Source organism: Mustelus asterias, chromosome 23 (genome assembly GCF_964213995.1).
Source record: "Mustelus asterias chromosome 23, sMusAst1.hap1.1, whole genome shotgun sequence".
NCBI classification, from domain to species: Eukaryota; Metazoa; Chordata; class Chondrichthyes; order Carcharhiniformes; family Triakidae; genus Mustelus; species Mustelus asterias.
The window spans coordinates 25259280-25281657 of NC_135823.1; the positions used below are offsets into that span (position 1 = coordinate 25259280).

The window sequence follows — 22378 nt, forward strand, 5'->3', positions numbered from 1 at the left end:
CCCTCCCCACCCTCTCTCCCCCCCCCCCCCACCCTCCCCCCGCGTTAAACCTATTGACACTCCCAATGTACATTTTTGTTCACCAAAGCAAGTAATGCTGGAAAGTACTGAGTGCCTCTCAGTGAGACAGTGTTCCCCTTTCCTTTGAGCTGATGGGTTTATCCCAGTTATTAGGGAAAAGCCAAAGTACTTTTATACTTCAAAAGAAATGCTGACAAATGGGTGCCACTGACAAGACCAACATTTATTGCCCATCTCCGGTGCCCTTGACAAGCTAGTGGTCAGCTGCCTTCTTGAACCACTGTAGTCCATGTGGTGAAGACGCTCCCAAGGTGGGTAGCAAGATGTTAGAGCAACAATGAAGGAATGGCAATATATGCCCAAGTTTACTATAGTGAGTGACTTCGTGGGAAGCTTGAAAGTAATGATGTCCCCATGCACCTGCCGCCCTTATCCTTTTTCATGTTCTTTTCTGTTCTGGAATCCCTACAGTGCAGAATGAGACCATTCAGCCCATCAGGTCTGCACCAGCTCTCTGTCAGAGCATTTTACGCAGGCCCATCCCCCACCCTATCCCCATAGCCCCATACATTTAGCATGGCCAATCCCCCTAACCTACGCATCTTAGGACACAAAGGGCCAATTTAGCATGGCCAATCCCCCTAACCTGAGGGGCAATTTAGCATGGCCAATCCCCCTAACCTGAGGGGCAATTTAGCATGGCCAATCCCCCTAACCTGAGGGGCAATTTAGCATGGCCAATCCCCCTAACCTGAGGGGCAATTTAGCATGGCCAATCCACCTAACCTACACCTCCCTTTAGGTGATGAGAGGTAACAGATTTGAGATTCAAGATTAAAACCTAAACCCAAACTTCACTCCTGTTAAGTACACAATATTCTTGTGTTGATGCCATTGAGATACCTGCTATTTCTTTCTTAATTAACACAGCGAAGCATTGGATTCAGTTTTTGTGAGTTGTGCTCTGAAGTAGTTCACTGAGTGCGGTCCATCCCAGTGTTCACAAACTTCTTTTACGTAATGAGAAAGATGGGAACTTTGGCTTGTATTCGTCCATGCATCAATAAGTTGGTCTCCAGTCCCTGTGGAAGAGAAGTGATAATGTGGAATCTATTTGATTTTGCTGCTCGATATTTTGATATCTTCACTCCCCAGCTGTCAGGTCAGCCTGTCCCAGCAGTGGGAATAGCTGGAAAAATAATTGCAAATACTGTATGGCAGATCATTATAAGGTGCAGAGTTTAGGGCTAACCTCATGGTTTGCATGTTGATTTGGTGAGTAGCTGAGCCATACAAACTACAACAATCCCCAGGGTTCAAGTTAATCAATGTCTGGTACGATTGATTGGTTAGGGAAAATCAGTCAGTGTTTCCATTCCTGATCAGTATCTAGAAACCTTGAATGTTGGTTATGGGATGGGTCAAACTTGGCTGTGATAATCTTTGTCGAATATTCACTGCTGAGGTTCCGCGATGACAATCGTAGAAAATGTGGGAACAGGCTTAGGCTACACTGGGCCCCTCATGCCAGCTGTACCATTCAATAAGATCATTGATCTCATTATAGCTTTAACCCCACTCTCCCGCCTGCCTACTTGTAGATTTAAAAAATCTATCCAACTCTCAACTTTGAATTCAATGGCCCAGCCTACACTGCTCTCTATGGAAGAGAATTCCAACGACTAATGGTCTTCTGAGAGAAGAAATTTTCCTCCATCTCCTCCTTTAATCGGGAGATCCCCTGTTTTTAAACTGTGCACCACAGTTCCCCCAGAAAGAGAAACATCCTGTCAGTATCTATCCTGTCAAAGCCCCAACCAAGATGGCTGCCCTTGGACCATTCATACTCTCACAAGATGTCACAGTCTTGGGGAGGGAAGAAAATCGGTCCAAAATGCATAACATAGACTTGAATATATATTTTCCAGGGCTCTGGGTAGAGAACAAGGGAGTGGAACTAATTGGATAGCGCTGTCAAAGAGCTGGCATGAGCGCAAGGGGTTAAATGGTCTCTTTTTACATGGAATAGAAGTTGAGATGAAATGGTGATATTTAGTGCACTATGCATCAATCATTGCAAACTATAAATAGTAAGTATTGATGAAAAGCCAGATGTAAAATAAAAGTATATTTTTCAGGTTTATTCCTGTTGCGAGTGAGGCTAATCTAGGGTCCAGCTGTGAATACAGAGTGCATGGTTAGGATGGCAGGTACAGCCTCACAGCACCTTATATGCCATCCAAAGGTCAGAGACAGTTTTATGGGTAACACGGTAGCACAGTGGTTAGCACTGCTGCCTTGCAGCACAAGGAATCCGGGTTCGATTCCGGCCTAGGGTGACTGTCTGTCTGTGTGGAGTTTGCACATTCTCCCCGTGTCTGCGTGGGTTTCTTCCAGGTGCCCTGGTTTCCTCCCACAGTCCAAAGATGTGCGGGCTAGGTTGATTGGCCATTCTAAATTGCCCCTTAGTGTCCCGGGTTGCATAGGTTAGAGGGGTTAGTGGGTAAATATGTAGGGATATGTGGATAGGGCCTGGGTGGGATTGTGGTTGGTGCAGACTCGATGGGCCGAATGGCCTCTTTCTGCACTGTAGGATTTTCTGATCTATGACCTACCGGGATGTGGGTTGGAAGTATCTCCCACACACAATTGGGCACCTATTTAGGAGTCTTGGCAGAGGGGGGGGAAAAGGGCAATCAGTAGGAAATATTAATTTGAAAAGGTCCCCACAACTGTGACCCAGATGTTTCTGAAAAATATCCAAGAGATAGCTTAGGAAGTGTAGTAAATGTGATGGCCACTTATGTGGTTTGTGAGTTGGATATAAATATTTTATCTAAAGCGATGTAAAGTCCATTAGTGTATGCCTCAGTTGCTACAAGTAACCGATGATTTCATGCTGCTCTGTCTCTGTCAATGCATGGCCGCACTGGTTACTGAATCCTCCGTCTGCTTCAGTTCCAGAACAGAAATGGCTTACCACAGCTTCCTGCTGGAACCAATCAGCTGTCACGCTTGGAATAAAGACAGGACCCGTGAGTATCCATTTTGCAAACACATCAAACTGTCCTGGCCCCCCAGAAATAAAGTAAATGCAATCAGATGGCCTCATTTCGATTGCTACCCAACCTCGGGGAGCTTTTAACATCTGCAGAACTCCGTAGCCCCATGCCCAATACTGCTTGTGGGGCTCCACTGAAAGGATTTGGGGAAAAATAAGTTCTTTTTAAAGGTATTCTAAAAACATTTGCATTTTCAAATTGATTGTCAAAGAGCCACTCGGATGATGGAGAGTTAAAATTGCAATGTGTTAACCCAAAATGTTGTATCACTGTAGACCGTAAGTGAGAAATTAGTTAGCCTGCCTCAGCGCTTGATAAGCATGTCACGCTCACCGTGGCTTTCTGTTGTGAACCGATGGAGCTAAATAACTAAGAGTTTTCAAACACTCACTCTTGCAAAGAAAGTCAGCTCCAATAAAGCTGCAAAGTGGGTCAGGTTTTAAACCGGAAACTGCAAGAGCAAAGTTCAGAAAGAGAATTCAGGGGGCTAGTCGGGAGTCGATTTTAAGTCGGGTAGAACAATGTGGAGTTGCATAGCATGTTTGATATTTTCAATTGTTGCTCAAAATGGGTGGCACAGTGGTTAGCACTGCTGCCTCACAACGCCAGGGACCCGGGTTCAATTCCGGCCTCGGGTCACTGTCTGTTCTTCCCGTGTCTGTGTGGGTTTCCTCCAGGTGCTCTGGTTTCCTCCAAAGATGTGTAGGTTAGGTGGATTAGTGGGGTAAATGCGTAGGATTATGGGGATAGGGCGGGGCAGGGCGTGGATGTGCATGTGATGCTACGTTGGTTCAGGCTCAATGGGCCGAATGGCCTCCTTCTGCACATTGGGGTTCTCTGAAAATCTGGTGACACTGAATGAACTGAGTCTGATTATAACTGTAGATTTGCATGTCCTGAAACGAAACAACTTAACAATTTCATACCTGGTTTATTCTCCCCAAGCATTTTCTCTGTCTGCCTCCGAAAAGGTTAAAGAGAATCCAGTTCAGATAACAAGAATACCTCATAGTTATATCCAGGCAGTGAGATATTGGGCAATATAGTCACAGGCTTAAACTCGGGTCAGTAATGAGGAAAATGGGCGTTGCACAACTGAAGAGAATATCTAAGGCAAGGCCATAATAACAGTGTGGCTCAATGGAACTTGTCACATTAAGTAGAACGAATGTGCAATATGGAGCCCTAGTCACTGGGTTAAAGATAAATTAGCTTTTAGTCCGAGTACATCCATTGCAGGGCCTTTGCTCAACCAGTTTGAAAAATAGTGCTTTCATTGGATATGCGATGTAACTGCAATTACTGAGAAGAGTAATGAGTAATCAAAGATATCCACATGAGATTGTCACTGGCGAGTGGCTTCAAACGGCTGAAGTTAGTGAGTTCCGTACTCTCGGCAGCAGCTTGCAAAATTTTCAAAGGCGTGCTTTGTTCATTTACTGGAAAATATTCAACATAAAAAGACTGATTGGAGGAAGCTGATAGAATTCACAGATCGAGAAGGGTACGCGCTTACTGAAACAGCCTGTGCTGTGATGTATAATCCAGATGGACTAAACACAAGAGGAAGTTTGCGGAGAATCAAATGCAGACGGATCCAGGATCACTGTGGCACTCGATGCTCATCAGGAGTTTGAGTCTTGGTCCCGCTTGCACACTCGTACTGTACTTTCTGTTGGACCAGTGGTGACTTACTTCAACAGTTGCTCAGGCCCGCTTAGCTTTAACCTTTCCTAATACATAATATTGCTGCACTTTTGACAGAATCCCATCTCAGTCAGTGCCCAGCGAACCACAGCTTTTCTATTTGGCTGTGGTGAGTTAAAGTTTATTTTAGTGTCACAAGCAGGCGTACATTAACAGTGCAGTGAAGTTACTGTGAAAATCTCCTAGTCACCACACTCTGGCACCTGTTAGGGTACACTGAGGGAGAGTTTAGCATGACCAATGCACCTAACTAGCACATGTTTTTGGAGTGTGTGAGGAAACTGGAGCACCCGGAGGAAATCCCCTCAGACACGGGGAGAACGTGTAAACTCCGCACAGACAGTGACCCAAGCCGGGAATCGAACCCCAATCCCTGACACTGAGGTAGCAGTGCTAACCACTGCACCACCCAGGGAATCGCGTGTGAACCCTCGGTCATTTTATTAGTGAGGAGGTTGAAAAGTCCCATGGTGCTAGTTAAACATTTACAGTGAACTTCCTACATAGAAAAAAAACCCACTTGGATGCAAAGGTACATGCATTTTTTTTGATGAATAATCACCTCAAAACAATTTTAAAGAGAGACAAATCCCATAAAACAACATGAAGCGCCTCTATTTTTAGCTACCATCCCGCTGGTTTTATTCAATTATTTCCATTCAAATTCAAAACATATTTTCCCTCAGCAATGTTGGAGCTTGCCTGGAGGTAGAATGCATTTCAACTTGCCTCGGACTTGCTGAGTGGCACTGGTATGCTGAAGGATTGCTCAAACAATTACTGAAGCATTTGCTCCAGCCCAGGCTTGCATGATCACCCTGTCCTATTTCAGACAAAGACATTAACTAGAAGGTAGTTTGGACATGTTCAGACAGAGCTGAGATTTGATTACAAAGTGTGCCTCCCTTTTCCTCTCCGCCCCATTTTGATTTTGCAAGTGTTTTAATTTCTCAGTTTAACTCCCTCAAAGGCCATCCACCATCTGACATCTGAGAGAGCACACAGCTGGCCTACTCATATTAGGCTTGCCAACTCGGGTTGGGTGTACATACAATTTAGGAGTAGACCACTTGGCCCCTCGAGCCTGCTCTTCAAGGTAGATTCTTTATAAAGTTTATTTTATTAGTGTCACAAGTAGGCTTACATTAACACTGCAATGAAGTTGCTGTGAAAATCTCCTAATTGCCACACTCCGGCACCTGTTCGGGTACACAGAGAAAATTTAGCACCTAACGAGTACATCTTTCAGACTGGGAGGAAACTGGAGCACCTGGAGGAAACCCACGCAGACATGGGGAGAACGTGCAGATTTCACACAGACAGTGACCCAAGCCGGGAATTGAACCCGGGTCTCTGGCATTGTGAGGCAGCAGTGCTAACCACTGTGCCGCCATGCCGCCCTTAAAGATATACTTAAAGATATCTAGATACCTATACTTAAAGATATTCAAAGACCCTGCCTCAGCCTCCTTTTCAGGAGAATTCCAAAGTCTCCGAACCCTCTTGGAGAGAAAAATTTTCCTCATCTCTGTCTTAAATGGGCAACCCCCTTATGTTTAAACAGTGACCCTTTGTTCTAGATTCTCCCACGAGAGGAAACATCATCTCCACATCCACCCTGTCAAGACCCCGCAGAATCTTATATGTTTCAATCAAATTGCCTCTTGCTCTTCTAAGCTTCAGCAGATACAAACCTACCCTGTCCAGTGTATTCCAGGAGATTTAAACACGTCATATCCTACAGCCTTAAAGAGTCTACTGCAACAACAACCCTTTATTCCCATCTCCAATATCTTTCATAACTAATAAACAAAATGTTCAAAGAGAATTAAAATAAACCATTTGTCTAAAGGTCTTACGATGCTTCTCCTGGTTGGGGGCAGCGGTGTCACAGGAGATTTAATTTTTAATTCCTGAAGACACTGGGATAATCCTGGCAAGGTGGCAACTCTGAATTGACGAGGCTGTGCCAGTGTGCCAGCCACCTGCAGGTACACGGCGTGGTTAAGGTGCCTATTCTGTCGATTTTTACCAGGCCTTCTCCCACCTTCAACCATTAGCAGAGATTAGCAAATCTTTCTTTTCTCCCATCAGAAGACGTTTTTGTTTTGTTACGCTGCCATGATCAATCCAAAAAGTGGAATAATTATCAGTTAATATGCTAAGATTGACCCCAAAAACTCTGTCTGAAATCACACTGGAATATAATAGCGTGTAAAGATGTTGGCACATTTGTATGAAATCTGGTTGAAAACAACCGAAGAAGGAACTTGAATACAGATAGTGCCTTTCATGAGGTTGGCACAGTGGTTAGCACTGCTGCCTCACAACGTCAGGGAGCAGGGTTCAATTGTGTGGAGTTTGCACGCTTTCCCCCTGTCTGCGTGGGTTTCCTCCGCATGTTCCGGTTTCCTCCCACATTCCAAAGGTGTGCAGGTTAGGTTGATTGGCCATGCTAGATTGCCCCTTAGTGTCAGGGGGATTAGCAGGGTAAATACGTGGGGCTACAGAGATAGTGCCTGGGGTGCGATTGTTGTCGGTGCAGGCTCGATGGGCGGATTGGCCTCCTTCTGCACTGTAAGGAATCCATGATTCTAAAACTTGTCAACATTGTGAAGCACTTTATAGCCACTAAAGTATGTTTTGAATTTTCTTTACTGTCACAATTGTAGGAAGTGTGGCAGTCAATTTGTACAGAGTTAGGTCTCACTAAACAGCAAGTGGGTAATGACCATACCATCTGGCCTAGTTGTTTGAGGGAAAGTATTGGCCAGAACATCGTGGAGAACGTCCCTTTTCTTCTCTGCAATAGTGCTGTGGCTCACCTGAGAGGGCAGAGGTTTAACAACTCGTCCGAAAGCCAGCCCCCTGACAGTGCTGATGTGTCAGCATAACCTGTGTACTCATCGTTTACCGTCCTGTCAGAACTGCACTCAGCAGAATTCCACACAAACACATTAAAGATATCTGAATGAAAATGTCACTTCCACCTGGATAGCCTGGGGAGACACATTCTCTTCAGATATTTGTCAAACAATAAGAGCTATTCACTAAATAGATTCCTACACTTAGTACCGTATTTGAAAAAAGGGGGAGAAAAAGATCCAATATTACAAAGTTGTGGTTTACAATTTTAAATCTAAAAGAGTGACAGCTGATGCCTGAGCCCCACTGATGATCTATTTGGGCCTGGTGAGACTCTCCATTTAAACATAAAACACTCAGTTTACTGTCTCCAGTCAACATGAAGGAGATGGAGTCCCTGCCCATTGCTAAAACAATCCTGCATGCACACACAAACATTTTAACTCCATTTTTAAAGTTACAAAGCCAATGCTGAGAATGGACCAGGCAAACCCGAATCCATCTCCTTGCTTGCTCCAAAAACCAAATTCAAATTGGGCGGCACGATGTAGTGGTTAGCACTGCTGCCTCACAGCACCACGGACTTGGGTTCAATTCCCAGCTTGGGTCACTGTCTGTGCAGAGTTTGCATCTATCAGCAGGTTAATAACCCAGCATCTGCATTTCTCTCTTGTACTGAAGGCCTGCAGGGAATAAAATACATCCAGGCCTTTAACTAGAAGAACCGGAAACACTCAGGGCACCAGCACAAAGCTATCTGTCAACAACAGCAATCGGACAATTCCAATTCTCACCCCCCCAAAATGTGGCTTTGACTTAGAACATATACAGCACAGAAACAGGCCCTTCATCATTCAGTACAGTAGTTAGCACTGCTGCCTCATAGCGCCAGGGATCCAGGTTCGATTCCTGGCTTGGGTCACTGTCTGTATGGAGTTTGCACATTCTCCCCGTGTCTGCGTGGGTTTCCTCCGGGTGCTCCAGTTTTCTCCCACACTCTGAAGATATGCGGGTTAGGTCAATTGCCCCCTAGTGTCAGGGGGACTAATATTGAGTTATGAGGATAGGGCCTCGGTGGGATTGCTGTCAGTGCAGGCTCGATGGGCCAAATGGCCTTCATCTGCACTGTAGGGATTCTTTGGATTTGGAGTCTTTGGAATCCAATTCATGGTCCCCACAAAAGAGACAAACAAGATCCAAGCTGACAAGACAAGGCATTGCACTCCATCTTGGGTTCGATCTGACACTTGGTCTTGGCCAAAAGGCCAACAAGACAAATCACACGGGGGTCAGGGACCCTGCCCCTTCAGAGCTCTGTCATTTCATGTGAAGGCATCCCTGACCTTTGTTGTGTACCTCTGTTGAGGCAATGCGACTAAGAGTTGGTGCTGAGGAGAACATTTGATGAGTGTGCAATACTGACCAGCAACACATCAGAAATTCAGACAATATTTTCCAAAAAGTAAATTAATGCTGAGAAAATCAGAGTTTGTTGCTTTGGCAATTGCCTCTCTGCACTGCCAAGTTCGTTGCTGCAAGTATGAATTTGAGAGCAGTATTTATACAGTGCCTTTAATGGAGAAACGCATCCCAAAGCCCTTCCAAAAGGCAGAATAAAAATGTGGCTACAAAGCCAAAGAAAATGATATTTAGATAATGGGGTGACCAAAAATCAGGTCAAAGGGATGGGCCAAAACAGTGAACGTATTCAAGAGGCGGCTGGATATAGCACTTGGTGTGAATGGGATCGAAGGTTATGGGGAGAAAGCAGAATTAGGCTATTGAGTTGGACGATCAGCCATGATCGTGATGAATGGCGGAGCAGGCTCAAAGGACCAAGTGGCCTCCTCCTCCTCCTATATTCTATGTTTCTATGTTCCCTGGAGGTCATTAATGGAGAGGGAAGTGGGAAGCTAAATGGATTTGGAGAGGGGCTCACAGAGTGGAGATCGAAGTGGTTGAATGGATGACCACAGATGGCCTGGTGAAGAGGGCACAAGAAGTTGGAGTCTGAGGAACTGAAGTTTGGATGGTGAGGGACTGGAAGATGGGAGGAGGTTACAGAGATGGGGAGCTGAGAGGTTTACACGTCAGAATGAGAGTTTTAAGTTGGAGGACCAAAGCCATTGTAGGTCAGGGAGGATGGGCTTGATAGGTGCCTCACAGGACTTTAACTTGGTGTTGTGAGACTTCCAACACCGGCATCTCCATGAGCAGGACACTTGGTGAACGATATTATATGGTTTTTGGGTGTACAGAGGATATTATTCTTTCATATTATCTTTATCTGAAGAAAGTATAGATAATGTAGTACATTCCTTATCCAGAATACAAGTTCAAGCATATCAGGTTCTTTATTTATCAAATTAATGATACAACAGAGCCCTTTGCAGATACTGGTACAGATCGTAACTCATGTGGACTTGTCAGGAAGATGTTTGCACTGCTCACAGTGGCTTCAGAAAGATGACTGAAGTCTCTCAGAACTCCAGTATCTTATGAATAATCACATCCTCCCAATGTGATGCCGCTGTATGTGATTAATTTCCCTTCAGCTTCTTGCACGTTGCAGCCGGTGTTTTTTGCTCATTAATGGGAAACTATCGCTCTTCCTTTCTTTATCTCATTCCAAAACATCCAACTGGAGCTCTTGGGTTCTGATGACTGCCTGGCTATCTTTCTTATCTCTTTGTGGTGTTGGTGAGGTACCAACAGTCTCTCCTTATGAGGCTGTGTCAGGTTTTGTTTTATAATACACCCAGGGGATGTTTCATTACATTTAATGGCAACACATAAAGATAAGTTGCTGTTTGTGAGACCCTCGCTGTGCCAGTTTTGGCTGCCATGCTTCCTACATTCCAGCCACGCCCAGGGATGAAAAATACTTCATGAGCTGCAAAGTGCGAGCTGCCCTTCCTCCTGGCACGGGTGCAGCCGTTCAGAGGATGTTGGGGAACTGTTTTTTTTTGCTGTTTCTGCTAGAAACCACAGAATGATGACACAGAGCAGCAGGGCCTAGGCTTGCGGCTGGCCTGGACCGAGGAGAGGAAGCAGCAAGCAGCTCCCTGCTCGCTTGATGCACAGTCTGTTTGCAGAGCTGACGGAATTCTTTTTACTCTTGTTAACGCTGCATACCGGATGGAGGGGGCTTGGCGTGGCAGTGAGGCAGCAACAAGCTCATTCCCTCTCCCTGTTACCAGTCCTCGATGCTAAAATTCTCCTCCTCCTTTTCAAATGACCCCCTGCCCCTTTCTGAGCCCCGAAACCCACTCAGATCTTGGCTCACCCTCAATTCTGGCCTCTCGCACATCCCAATTTTAGCCACTCCTCCATTGTTGGCCTGAGCTGCCTAGATTCTAATTTCTGAAATTCCTTTCCTAAAGCCCTGTCTCTTTCTCCTTTATGATGCTCCATCAAAGCCACCCCTTTTTTAAAAATACTTTTCCAATTCAATCAAATCAAATCCAATTCAGAGTCTCAACAAGTTGAGACATTTCCGATCCAGGCTGACAAGACAGGGCGAGCGACCAAAATCACCCTGTCCTGGGCCTGATCTACATGAGCCAAGCTGATTGGAGAAGGGGGAGGTTCCTCCTCCAAGACTTGAGCTCATTTGCATCTTAGCCAAAAGGCCGAGATGCCGCTTTTAAAAATTGCTTCATATGAAACATATGAAGCTTCAGTGTAACCTAATGACCTCAACTAAGTGCAGCATCCAATCCATACCACACTTGATCCTTTGACCAGGCTAATGGTCCTGTTATCTCCTCAGTGTGGCTCGACATCACATTTCGATTATGCACCCATGAATTATTTACTGGATGAAAGGTGCTCCATAAATTCAGGTTGGTGTTGTTGTCCTCGACCCAAAATGACCAGAACTACTGAACCAGAAGGAACTTTCCAGCACCTCAGCTGAATGTGAGGGAAGGCAGAAGGGATTTCCCATTGGTGCCACCGTGAAGCCTGCGGGAGGGGCTGCATTTCAATGGCACAGTGGTTAGCACCGCTGCCCCGCAGCACCAGGGACCCGGGTTCAATTCCAGCCTCAGGTCACTGTCTGTGCGGAGTTTGCACGTTCTCCCCGTGTCTGCGTGGGTTTCCTCCGGGTGCTCCGGTTTCTCCCCACGGTCCAAAGATGTGCAGGTTAGGTTGATTGGTCATGTTAAATTGCCCCCTCGTGTCAGAGGATTGATTACCAGGGTAAATATGTGGGGTTACAGAAATAGGGCCTGGGTGGGATTGTGGTCGGTGCAGACTCGATGGGCCAAATGGCCTCCTTCTGCACTGTAGGGATTCTATGATCCCGCCAGGGTGAATGGTCAGAGAACTCTACCCCCCCCCCCCCGCCTTGTTAAAACGGGAGTGGGGCAACTAAAGCCAGTGACTCTGCTTCCTCTGGTAAATGTTGATTAACTTAGTAAGGGAAGAGCTTGTATAGCCTTTTCATGACTTCCAAAAGTGTCTCGAAAGGCAGTTATGAAGCTGGCATACTAATGATGGGCTGAAGGGCTTCCCTTTGTGCTGTGTGACTCTGAGAAATCTCCCAGTCCCTGGTAGAAATGACTCTGGTGAATGACAGAAATAACTTACATTCGTGTAGCGCCTTCCATGACTTCAGAATATCTCAATTGGCTCAGCAGCGAAATGAGGTATTTTTTTGAAGTGTAGTCACTGTAACGTAGGAAGTGCGGCCCTCGAGGAGGCCGGGGTGCGCGGCCCTCGAGGAGGCCGGGGTGCGCGGCCCTCGAGGAGGCCGGGGTGCGCGACCCTCGAGGATGTTGAGGGCTAGGAAGCGAGGGTGGAACCAGTGAAGTGTCGGGGCGCCCATGTCGCAAGAGCTCCCCAATGCATTCCCGCTGCCAGACCCTTTCCCCGAGGCGGGAGCGACAGTAACTTGGTTACCCACCTATCCACTCACGGGGGGTCTGGCAGCCAATTTAAATAATTAAAACTGCAGAGGAAATGTGGCAAGCAGCAGATTTTTACAAAAGTGATAATGATCAGAGATAATCTTTTTCAGTGATGCTGGCTGGCCAGCACACCTCCCTGCTCTGTAAATCTCAGCTATTTATTGTAATAGCTTTGAGGAAATTCTGACCGCTTAAGTCGGTGGGAAAATCTCGCGAAGATTTGTGCGGATACCGAACGATGGCCGGAACATTACCGCCCCGCCCGCCATGGGAATCGGAGCAGGCAAGGGGTGGACAGTGGGAAACGTTCCGTTAAACCCGAGCGGGATTTTCCGGTTTCAGGGCGAGCGCGGCCGGAAAATCTCTCCCTGTATGTCCGGAATTCTCCCGTCTCACCTGCCACAGGAGGGCGAGACAGAAAATCTGGCGGATTGTTCACAGGTCCGTTGAGCTTGGGTGGGAATTTCCGGTCTTGGAATGAACGCGGTCGGAGAATCCTGCTCTATATTATTACTGTATCTTAGTAACTTATCAATGATTTCCATTTGCTTTCTTCCCAGAAGGGTCAGACATCCAACAATCTGATTAAAAGTGGTCAAAACGACACCCATAATTTCACACTTCTTCAAATATGGAATGGGCAATAAATGCCGGTCTCGCCAGCGATGCCCACATCCTGTAAATGCAAACATTTTAACATCTCGAGCCGGACAAATGATTAGGCGCGCAGGGCACTGAAGGTGTTGGCATTGAAAGCCAGTGCGGTGATTAATGCAGCCATGAATACTGTTCAAAGGAAGGCTTTGTTTAAGTAAAGATTGCAAAAAAAACTTTCCACAGTCAAAACCTCAGTAGGAGGAGGAATATTAAGTCAAAGGGGCCAGTTCTGGAATGTCAGTGTTTTTGTAAAAAACATACTTGTTCTCATGCTTGTGTAGCTGAGTTAAGTGGTGCGGAACCTTTTAGAGATTTGAATTTTTAAAGGGCCATCACCCAATTTTTATTCTCAGCACTTTTGTGGGTCAACCTTAGCTTCGTTGGTCGTACATTTCAATCCGCGTCTGGAATTTGTCTGTTCACATCCACTCCAGAGATTTGTGCGTGATCTAAACTGGCAGTCCAGCGCAGTACTGAGGGATTAGGTAAAGTCGCCATGATCTCAGATGACCATCAACTGTGACTGGTTGTGATTTAACCGATGGATCACCACACCTCAAGCAAGGGGCCAAGGTTGAAAAGCCGGCACCTTCATGGATAACCTCAGCCGGAACGGGAATTGAACCCGTGCTGTTGGTATCGCTCTGCATCATGAACCAGCTGTCCAGTCAACTGAGCTAAATCAACCCCCACTGAGGAGCTGCTATGCTGTTGAGATGTTATTTCTCGGATGAGATGTTAAACCAAGGACCCATCTGACCTTCCAAGGTGGTATTTCGAAGAAGCATAGAATTCTTACAGTGCAGAAGGAGGCCATTTGGCCCATCGAGCTTGCACCTAAAACAATCCCACCCAGGCCCCTGTAACCCCACGTATTTACTCCGCTAATTCCCCTGACGCTAAGGGGCAATTTAGCATAGCCAGTCAACCTAACCCGCACATCTTTGGACTGTGGGAGGAAACCGGAGCACCCGGAGGAAACCCACGCAGACATGGGGAGAATGTGCAGACTCCACACAGACAGTGACCCAAGCCGGGAATCGAATCCAGGTCCCAGGTGCTGTGAGGCAGCAGTGCTAACCACTGTGCCACCATAAAGAAGGGCTGAGGAATTGTTCCTCGTGCCCTGGCCAACACTTCGCCTTTGTACGACATTATTCAAATAGACTTGTAGGTGGGATCCTGCTGTGCAGAAATTAGCCCCTCAGTTTCCGACATTGAAACAGTGACTGCTTTTCAAAAGTGCTTCATTGGCAGTTGAGAACATCCTACGGTTGTGCAAGGCGCTATATAAATACAGCTTCTGTCTAAGCCGTACATCCAGTTATATTTTGATCATTCCCTGTTTCCGGCCTCTTGGATAGTTTATCCTGATCGTCCGATTTAAATTGTGTATCACAGCTTGCATCTGTGAGACCAATGATGACGCAGTTGGCCGTGATGTTCTCCTGAAATCCAACTATGCAGCATTGACTAAATTAAAATATGCAAAATTCCTTGTTACAAGAAAAAGGGGAAAAGGCAAGGGGATGTTGAATCAAAGAGCTGGCATACTAATGATGGGCTGAAGGGCCTCCCTTTGTGCTGTGTGACTCTGAGGATTCTCCCAGTCCCTGGTATAAATGACTCTGGTGAATGACAGAAAGAACTTACATTCGTATAGCGCCTTCCATGACTTCAGAATATCTCAATTGGCTCAGCAGCGAAATGAGGTATTGTTTTGAAGTGTAGTCACTGCAACATAGGAAGTGCGGCCCTCGAGGAGGCCGGGGTGCGCGGCCCTCGAGGATGTTGAGAAGGGTCAGTGGGCTAGGAAGCGAGGGTGGAACCAGTGAAGTGTCGGGGTGGCCATGTCGCAAGAGCTCCCCAATGCATTCCCGCTGCCAGACCCTTTCCCCGAGGCGGGAGCGACAGTAGCTTGGGGGGGGGGGGGGGGGGAGTCTGGCAGCCAATTTCAATAATTAAAACTGCAAATTGAGGGCCATTTTCCCCAGGCTGCTGGAAAAAGAAGAGCAGCCCCTCCCGATACGTGGGAAGGCAGCCAGCTGTGTGGCCTTACTCCTGGTGCTGGGCTTTCAGGCTCAGCCCCAGGCTCTATATCACAGAATTGTTATGGCGCAGGAGGAGGCCATTCAGCCCATTGTGTCAGCACCGGCTCTCCAAACGAGCATTATGGCTCAGCCCCATTGTCCTGTCTTTACCCCGGACCCCTGCACATTGTTTCTATTCAGATAATCGTCTAACATCCTCTTGAATCTGCCTCCTCCACACTGCCAGGCAGTGCATTCCAGACCTAAACCACTCACTGTGTGCAAGAGATTTTTCTCACCACAAATTGGCTCAAACTAAAGTTTAATTTATAGTTTAACCAGTTTTTGCATTACCATGACTATTTAACTTCAGACCAACACTCCCGAGTTGCCTTGGTAACGACTCAAATGCTGCACATATTTCAAATATTCTCAGTGGAGGAAACAGAATAAAGATAAAGAATCTGATGTTGCAATGATTGTTTCCTCGTTTTATTCAGACAGTTAAACTCGGTTCACTAATTTTTGATCTTTGGACCATACATTGGTGTCCTTTGTGCGTGATTGCTGTGTGAAAATTTAACTCGTGGTTTCCAAAGCATTAATAAAGACAGAATAAGGACAGGCGGTTTAATCAGCTGTCACTGGACAGAAGGAATGTGATGGCTTTAATAAGGAAAAAAAGGCAGAGTGGGAGCAAAACATTCGGGTGAAGCATTAGGTTCTATCAAAAAACCCCTTCGTTCAACTCCACATAGATTACACAAGTGGGGATGTCCAATGTATAGATGAGACGGTAAGGTAACAAAAGTAGAAAATTCTAGAAAATCTCTGGAGGTCTTGCAATAGAGAAAATTCTAGAAAAACCCTGGAGGTCATGCAGCCTCCATAGAGAAAATTCTAGAAAAGCTCTGGAGGTCAGGCAGCGTCTGTAGAAAAAATTTTAGAAAAGGTCTGGCATCCTCCATCGAGAGAGAAAATAGAGTTAACATTTTGAGTCCATATTACTCCTCTTCAAAGCTGAAGAAAGGTAGAAATGTGATGGACTCTAATCCGAAAAATGTACGACAGAGATCTGGATGCACCTTCAATTTACCCTGTCATTTTTTACTCCCCTCCTGCAGAATCTGAATAAGATCTAACTGGCATCATCTCTCCTGCAAAGGACAGCATTAGTTCTCGGTGTACGTGCTGACGGGTATTGGTGGCCATCTTGTGTTGCCAGGAGACAGGGTGTCAGGAGAATCCCAGCCTGTGACTCTAGTCTTTGCTGTCCTGCCTAGCAGATTATTCTAAAGATTCAGTACATTTTGAGCAAAATAAAACGTTTCCTCAGCATTAGATTTGACAAAAGAACGTGGCAGTTTATGAATGAATCTACAATTGATTTGCCAGCAGAGGTGGTGAATCACCTGAAAATAACAAACAGAAAATGTTGGAAAAACTCAGCAGGTCTGGCAGCATCTGTGGAGAGGGAGAGAATAAGAGTTAACGTTTCGAGTCCGCGCGACATTTTTGCAGAGCTAAAGAAAGAGGAAGTAATGTTGATTCCTGGCAGCGCGGTGTTCTGAGGTTCACTGGGCCCTGGTAGTAGTTCTGGTCTATAACCATGGGCAGATTGTGTTCTGACAGGCAGTAAGGAGCCACACCCACCTTCAGTTTCTTTGTGATTCGAGCTTCTCTAAACAATCTCACTCATTTCTTTCATCATTGCTCACGTCTGGCTTCCTCTTTCAGTGCTGAAGCTAGCTGCCCTTATTTGGAAATAAGATTAACTTCCCGTTCTCTTTCCTACAGCCAACTCATGTTTTGCAATTTATAGTTTGCTTGATCTTTGTTATTTAATGACTGACTTGGTGTGACACACTGAACAGCTATTAGCAGGTTAATAACCCAGCATCTGCATCTCTCTCTTGTACTGAAGGCCTGCAGGGAATAAAATACATCCAGGCCTTTGGCAACCGGAAACACTCGGGGCACCAGGCCAAAGCTATCTGTCGATAACAGCAATCAGCCAAGTCCAATTCTCCCCCCCAAAATATGGCTTTGATTTAGAGCATGGAGATATACAGCACGGAAACGGGCCCTTCATCATTTGGGACAGCACAGTGGTTAGCACTGCTGCCTCACAGTGCCAGGGACCTGGGTTCAATTCCCAGCTTGGGTCACTGTCTGTGCGGAGTTTGCACTTTCTTCCCGTGTCTGCGTGAATTTCCTCCGGGTGCTCTGGTTTCCTCCAAAGGTATGCGGGTTAGGTGGATTGGCCATGATAATTTGACCCTAGTGTCAGGGGGATTAGCAGGGTAAATATATGGGATTACGGGAATAGGGCCTGGGTGGGATTGTTGTTGGTGCAAACTCGATGGGCCGAATGGCCTCCGTCTGCACTGTAGGGATTCTATGATCCCAACTCGTCCATGCCGACCAGGTTTCCTCAACTGAACTAGTCCCATTTGGCTTCGTTTGGCCCATATCCCTCCAAACCTTTCCTGTCCAAATGTATTTTAAATGTTGTAATTATACCCGACTCTGCCACCTCCTCTGGCAGTTCATTCCATATACGCACCACCCTATGTGTGAAAAAGTTATCCCTCAGGTCCCTTTTAAATCTTTTCTCTCTCGCCTTAAGTTCTCACCCTCTAGTTTTGGACTGCCCTACCCTGGGGAAAAAACTTTGGCTATTCACCTTATCTATACCCCTCATGATTTTATAAACCTCTATAAGGTCAGCCCTCATTCTCCTACACTCCAGGGGAAAAAGTCCCGGCCTATCCTTATAACTCAAACCTTCCAGTCCCAGTAACATCCTTGCAAATCTTTTTTTCACCCCATCCTGTTTAATAACATCCTTCCTATAGCAGGGCAACCAGAATTATATGCAGTACTCCAAATGTGGCCTTGCCAATGTCTTGTGTTTGATACACTTTGTTATTCCATGTTACATAGAAACATTGAAACAGGAGTAGGCCATTCAGTCCCTCGAGTCTGCTTCGCCATTCAATAAAATCATGGCTGATCTGTGGCCTAACTCCATGTACCTGCCCTAGGCCCATTTCTCTTGTACCCCTGCTCAGTCCATCTTAGACTTAAACCAAGCAATTGAACCAGCATCCACTGCTGTTTGAGGAAGAGTGTTCCAAACTTTCACCATTCTCCGCGTGTAGCAGTGTTTTCTAACATCTTTCCTGAATGGCCTGGCCCTAATGTTACCTTTTTCTCAATTTAATCTAGTAATGATGCTCAGAATCAGAAGTGCAGTTGAGGAAGCCATTCATTCTGCCTAGTTCTTCCTCCCCGGGGGATCTGGCACAGTGGTTAGCACTGCTGCCTCACAGCTCCAGGCACCGACTCTCCAAAAGAACTGAAGAACATCTCACCCAAGCCCAACCTTCTGCCCTATCCCTGTAACCTTGTGCGTTTAGCATGGCCAATCTCCCAAAGCTGAACATTTTCAGACTGTGGGAAGAAACCCACGCAGACATGGGGAGAACGTGCAGACTCCACACAGACAGTGACCTGAGGCTGGAAGTGAACCCGGGTCCCTGGTGCTGTGAGGCAGCAGTGCTGACCACTGTGCCATCGTGCTGCTGTGAGGTCTCAGTTAAAATACAATTGGAGTTGTATTGACACAGATCAGGAATTGCAGAGATTTATGTTCGAAGTGGACACCACATTCTTCTGCAGGTTAACATTGAAAATGGGGCAAAAGCATTGGATTCTGAGCGGTTAAGTAAATGGTTCATTTTTTAATTGGCCACAATCCAGTTACTGCTAGACAGCTGGGGTTGAAACCATAATCAGTAGAGCCTTTCTATTTTACGAATATACCTATCTCAGTAAAACCTCTTCTTTCAAAGCCGAGAGTTTCTCCTTATAACCCAATCTAACTCTCACTGCTCTGAGACTTTGTAATTGGAGTTCCAGGTGGCGATACACTCAGTCATTTATAGAATGGAAATGTCAGTTCAGGCCATGATTTGGTTCAATACGACTGTTTGTTTTTGGTCTCAAATTCTTTCATCCTGGCCCATTGCCAAGATGAGACTCTCAGGATCTAGACTTGACTAGCGTGGATCAACACATGTTGACTGTTCTTGTCTCAGCAAGTTTGCACAAAGTCTGGTGTTCTTAAGGCTGCAAGGGTTGACCTTGTGCATTCCACCAAGTGTACGGGTAGTATGATTGAAACCAGGCAAGAAACAACAAGTTGCATTTATTGGGCACTTTGCAATGGGAGGAAAACAAATTTGTGTAATGAGGAGGAAAGAAATACAGTAGATGTGGGCAGAAGGATAGAGAACTGAAAGGTATAGGCAGGAGTAAAGGGGTTAATGGAGAATTGGCGGGGGGGGGGGGGTGGGGGTAGGCTGGGGTGGGGGAGGGGGGAAGGAACTAAGTCGAGAACCCTAGTGGGAAGGAGTGCAAAGGCCGAATAGTGACAAGTGAGGGCAGAAAAAGAGGAGAAACCTGGTAGGATGAGGAGCAGGGAGTGCATGGAAAGGCCAGGGGCAGGAATTGATCACCTGGGTAAGATGAGGCAAAGCCTTTTGGAGATTGGAGAACATTCTGGAATCAATACCTCGGGGCAAAGGGAATAGGTGAAGCTTATGTAAATGGAGTGAATAAGGATGTGACACGGACACAGTCATGAATATCTCTTGTCTCTTATGGTCCAGTGTTAAATAAGATACCAGTATTTAAAATCTCACTACCGATAGTTAAAACTGGTTAATATTATCACTACCCATTTTCTTACATTTACAAACTGCATTATTGTAGGTTTTGTAAATCTCCCTGTCTCTTTTTCCTCCCCATCTCTCCTAATAGAGACGCATTCTTTAGCTTCTCCTGCATTCCAGTACCAATAGCCAAAATGGCCGTTCACTGTGCAAGTCCTGATGGGAAGTAATTTGGGGGGGGGATGTCACAGGTCAAGCAATTAAAAATGGCAACCCTCCTTAAAGTCAAGGAGGGTAGCAGTCAGTGTAGTGTCAGCACTTGTCATATAGCTTCATACTAAACTGGGAAATTAACTCGGGTTAAAAACAAAATATGTGGATGTCACAGGGAAAATTTGGGTTAAGATCTCAGGGTTAGACAACTTTTGTCAAAAGCAAGGATTCTCCTGATGTTTATGGCTGTCACAGGTCGGCCATTGAAAAGCTACAGTTGGCAACAATCCAAATTGCACTTACTCAAAATTACATTTTTTTTTCAAAGTATTGCGATTCTTTGAAGAATATGAAATATTTTAATTTGAGCTTCATGTGTTAACCCCAGGCTGTAATAAATGTATAAAATGCAATTTGCATTGCGTCCTAATGAATCTGTAGACAGTTGTTATGGTTTCCATAGAGATTGAGAACTTTAAAAGTATATTTGAATTCCCAGTAACTGACTGGAAGGCTTGTCGTGTTGAATTCCGAGTGGGCCACATTCCTCCATTTTACCTTCAATTAGAGACAGAGAGACCTAAAACATAACACTCTTACTAACCTCATATTTCTGACACTTTATCAGCACCTTAGTCTACAAAGTTGGAAGGAATTTTATTACATCTATTTTATAATGGTGCTGCCTAATAAGTAAGGAATTTAGTAAATAATCATAGAATCCTGCAGTGCAGAAGGAAGTCATTTGACCTATCGAGTCTGCAACAACCACAATCCCACCCAGGCCCCTATACCCCCCCCTATACCCATGCATTTACCCTAGCTAGTCCCCCTGCCACTAAGGGGCAATTTAGCATGGCCAAACAACCTAACCCACATATCTTTTGGAATGTGTGAGGAAACCGGAAAACCCGGAGGAAACCCACGCAGACACGGGGAGGACGTGTAAACTCCACACAGACAGTGACCCAAGCCGGGAATTGAACCCAGGTTCCTGGCGCTGTGAGGCAGCAGTGCTAACCACTGTGCCGCCCAGAATAGTGAATCTCTGAACAATTGTTGTGGAATTTCATTGTTTCATGGCTATGAGATTCACCAATTTTCTTCCTTCCTCCCCCGCTACCCATAGATATTGAATCTTTGCTACAGTATAGGATCATACCATACAGGGATTCTCGAATATCTTGTCTATACGCCCAATCTTCATGTGAACCTTGGCAGTGGGTGTTGATAAGCTCTTCAACCACATCTGTCCTCGCATGATGTTGCCTGGCAAAAGTGACAGACGGGTCTAAACACTTACACCCCCCACCCCCCCCCAACCCCCGAGCTCGCACCTTCCCACAGCCACGTAACCTTTGGGAGGGGTGAAGCATAGAGAATCTCTGGAGAAAGAAGGAAAAATGCCTGGAAAATTCCTCTCCAACAAACACAACTTCACTTCTCTTCCAGTGTGCATCACTGGATAGTGACTGAAACTGTGGCTGATTATCCTTTTCTTACCCTTTCTTTCTTTATGTTACAGTTATATAAAACGTTGGTTAGGCCACATTTGGAATACTGTGTCCAATTCTGGTCACCACACTACCAGAAGGATGTGGAGGCTTTGGAGAGAGTGCAGAAAAGGTTCACCAGGATGTTGCCTGGTATGGAGGGTACTAGCTATAGACTGGGATTGTTCTCCCTGGAAAGACGGAGGCTGAGGGGTGACCTGATAGAAGTTTATAAAATTATGAGGGGTAGAGATAGGGTTAGAAGCTTTTTCCCAGGGCAGAAATGACAATGACAAGGGGGCACAAGTTCAAGGTAAAGGGGGAAAGGTTCAGTGGAGATGTGCAGGGGAGGTTTTTTACACAGAGGGTGGTGGAGGCCTGGAATGCGCTGCCAAGTGAGATGGTTGAGGCAGACACATTAGCCACGTTTAAGATTTATCTGGATAGACACATGAACAACGGGGAATAGAGGGATACAGGCGGTTGATCTAGATAGGACAGCATAATCAGCGCAGGCTTGGAGGGCCGAAGGGCCAGTTCCTGTGCTGTACTGTTCTTTGTTTTGTTGTTTGTTACCCCTTTCCCTAACCCAAGGGCACTGAAGCCAGTGTTGCACTCCGGCACTGCTCTGTCACGGGTCCGTTTTATTTTCAGGCCATTTGCTGTTGAAAGAATATAACTCGAGTACTGCAGAAATGACTGACTTTTCTAGCTTGTTAATGTATTGCTACAAATAGT

The 22378-nt window shown here is 45.8% G+C and overlaps 1 protein-coding gene across 1 annotated transcript in view; it reads left to right on the forward strand.

Moving 5' to 3' along the window:
- Positions 1–22378, forward strand: part of arpc1b (actin related protein 2/3 complex, subunit 1B) — a 52354-nt gene that overhangs the window by 4636 nt on the left and 25340 nt on the right. The window contains exon 2 of the mRNA XM_078240135.1: positions 2980–3056. Within this exon, the coding sequence (XP_078096261.1) occupies positions 2993–3056 (64 nt within the window). The 5' untranslated portion in view covers positions 2980–2992. The remainder of the gene's footprint in view (positions 1–2979; positions 3057–22378) is intronic.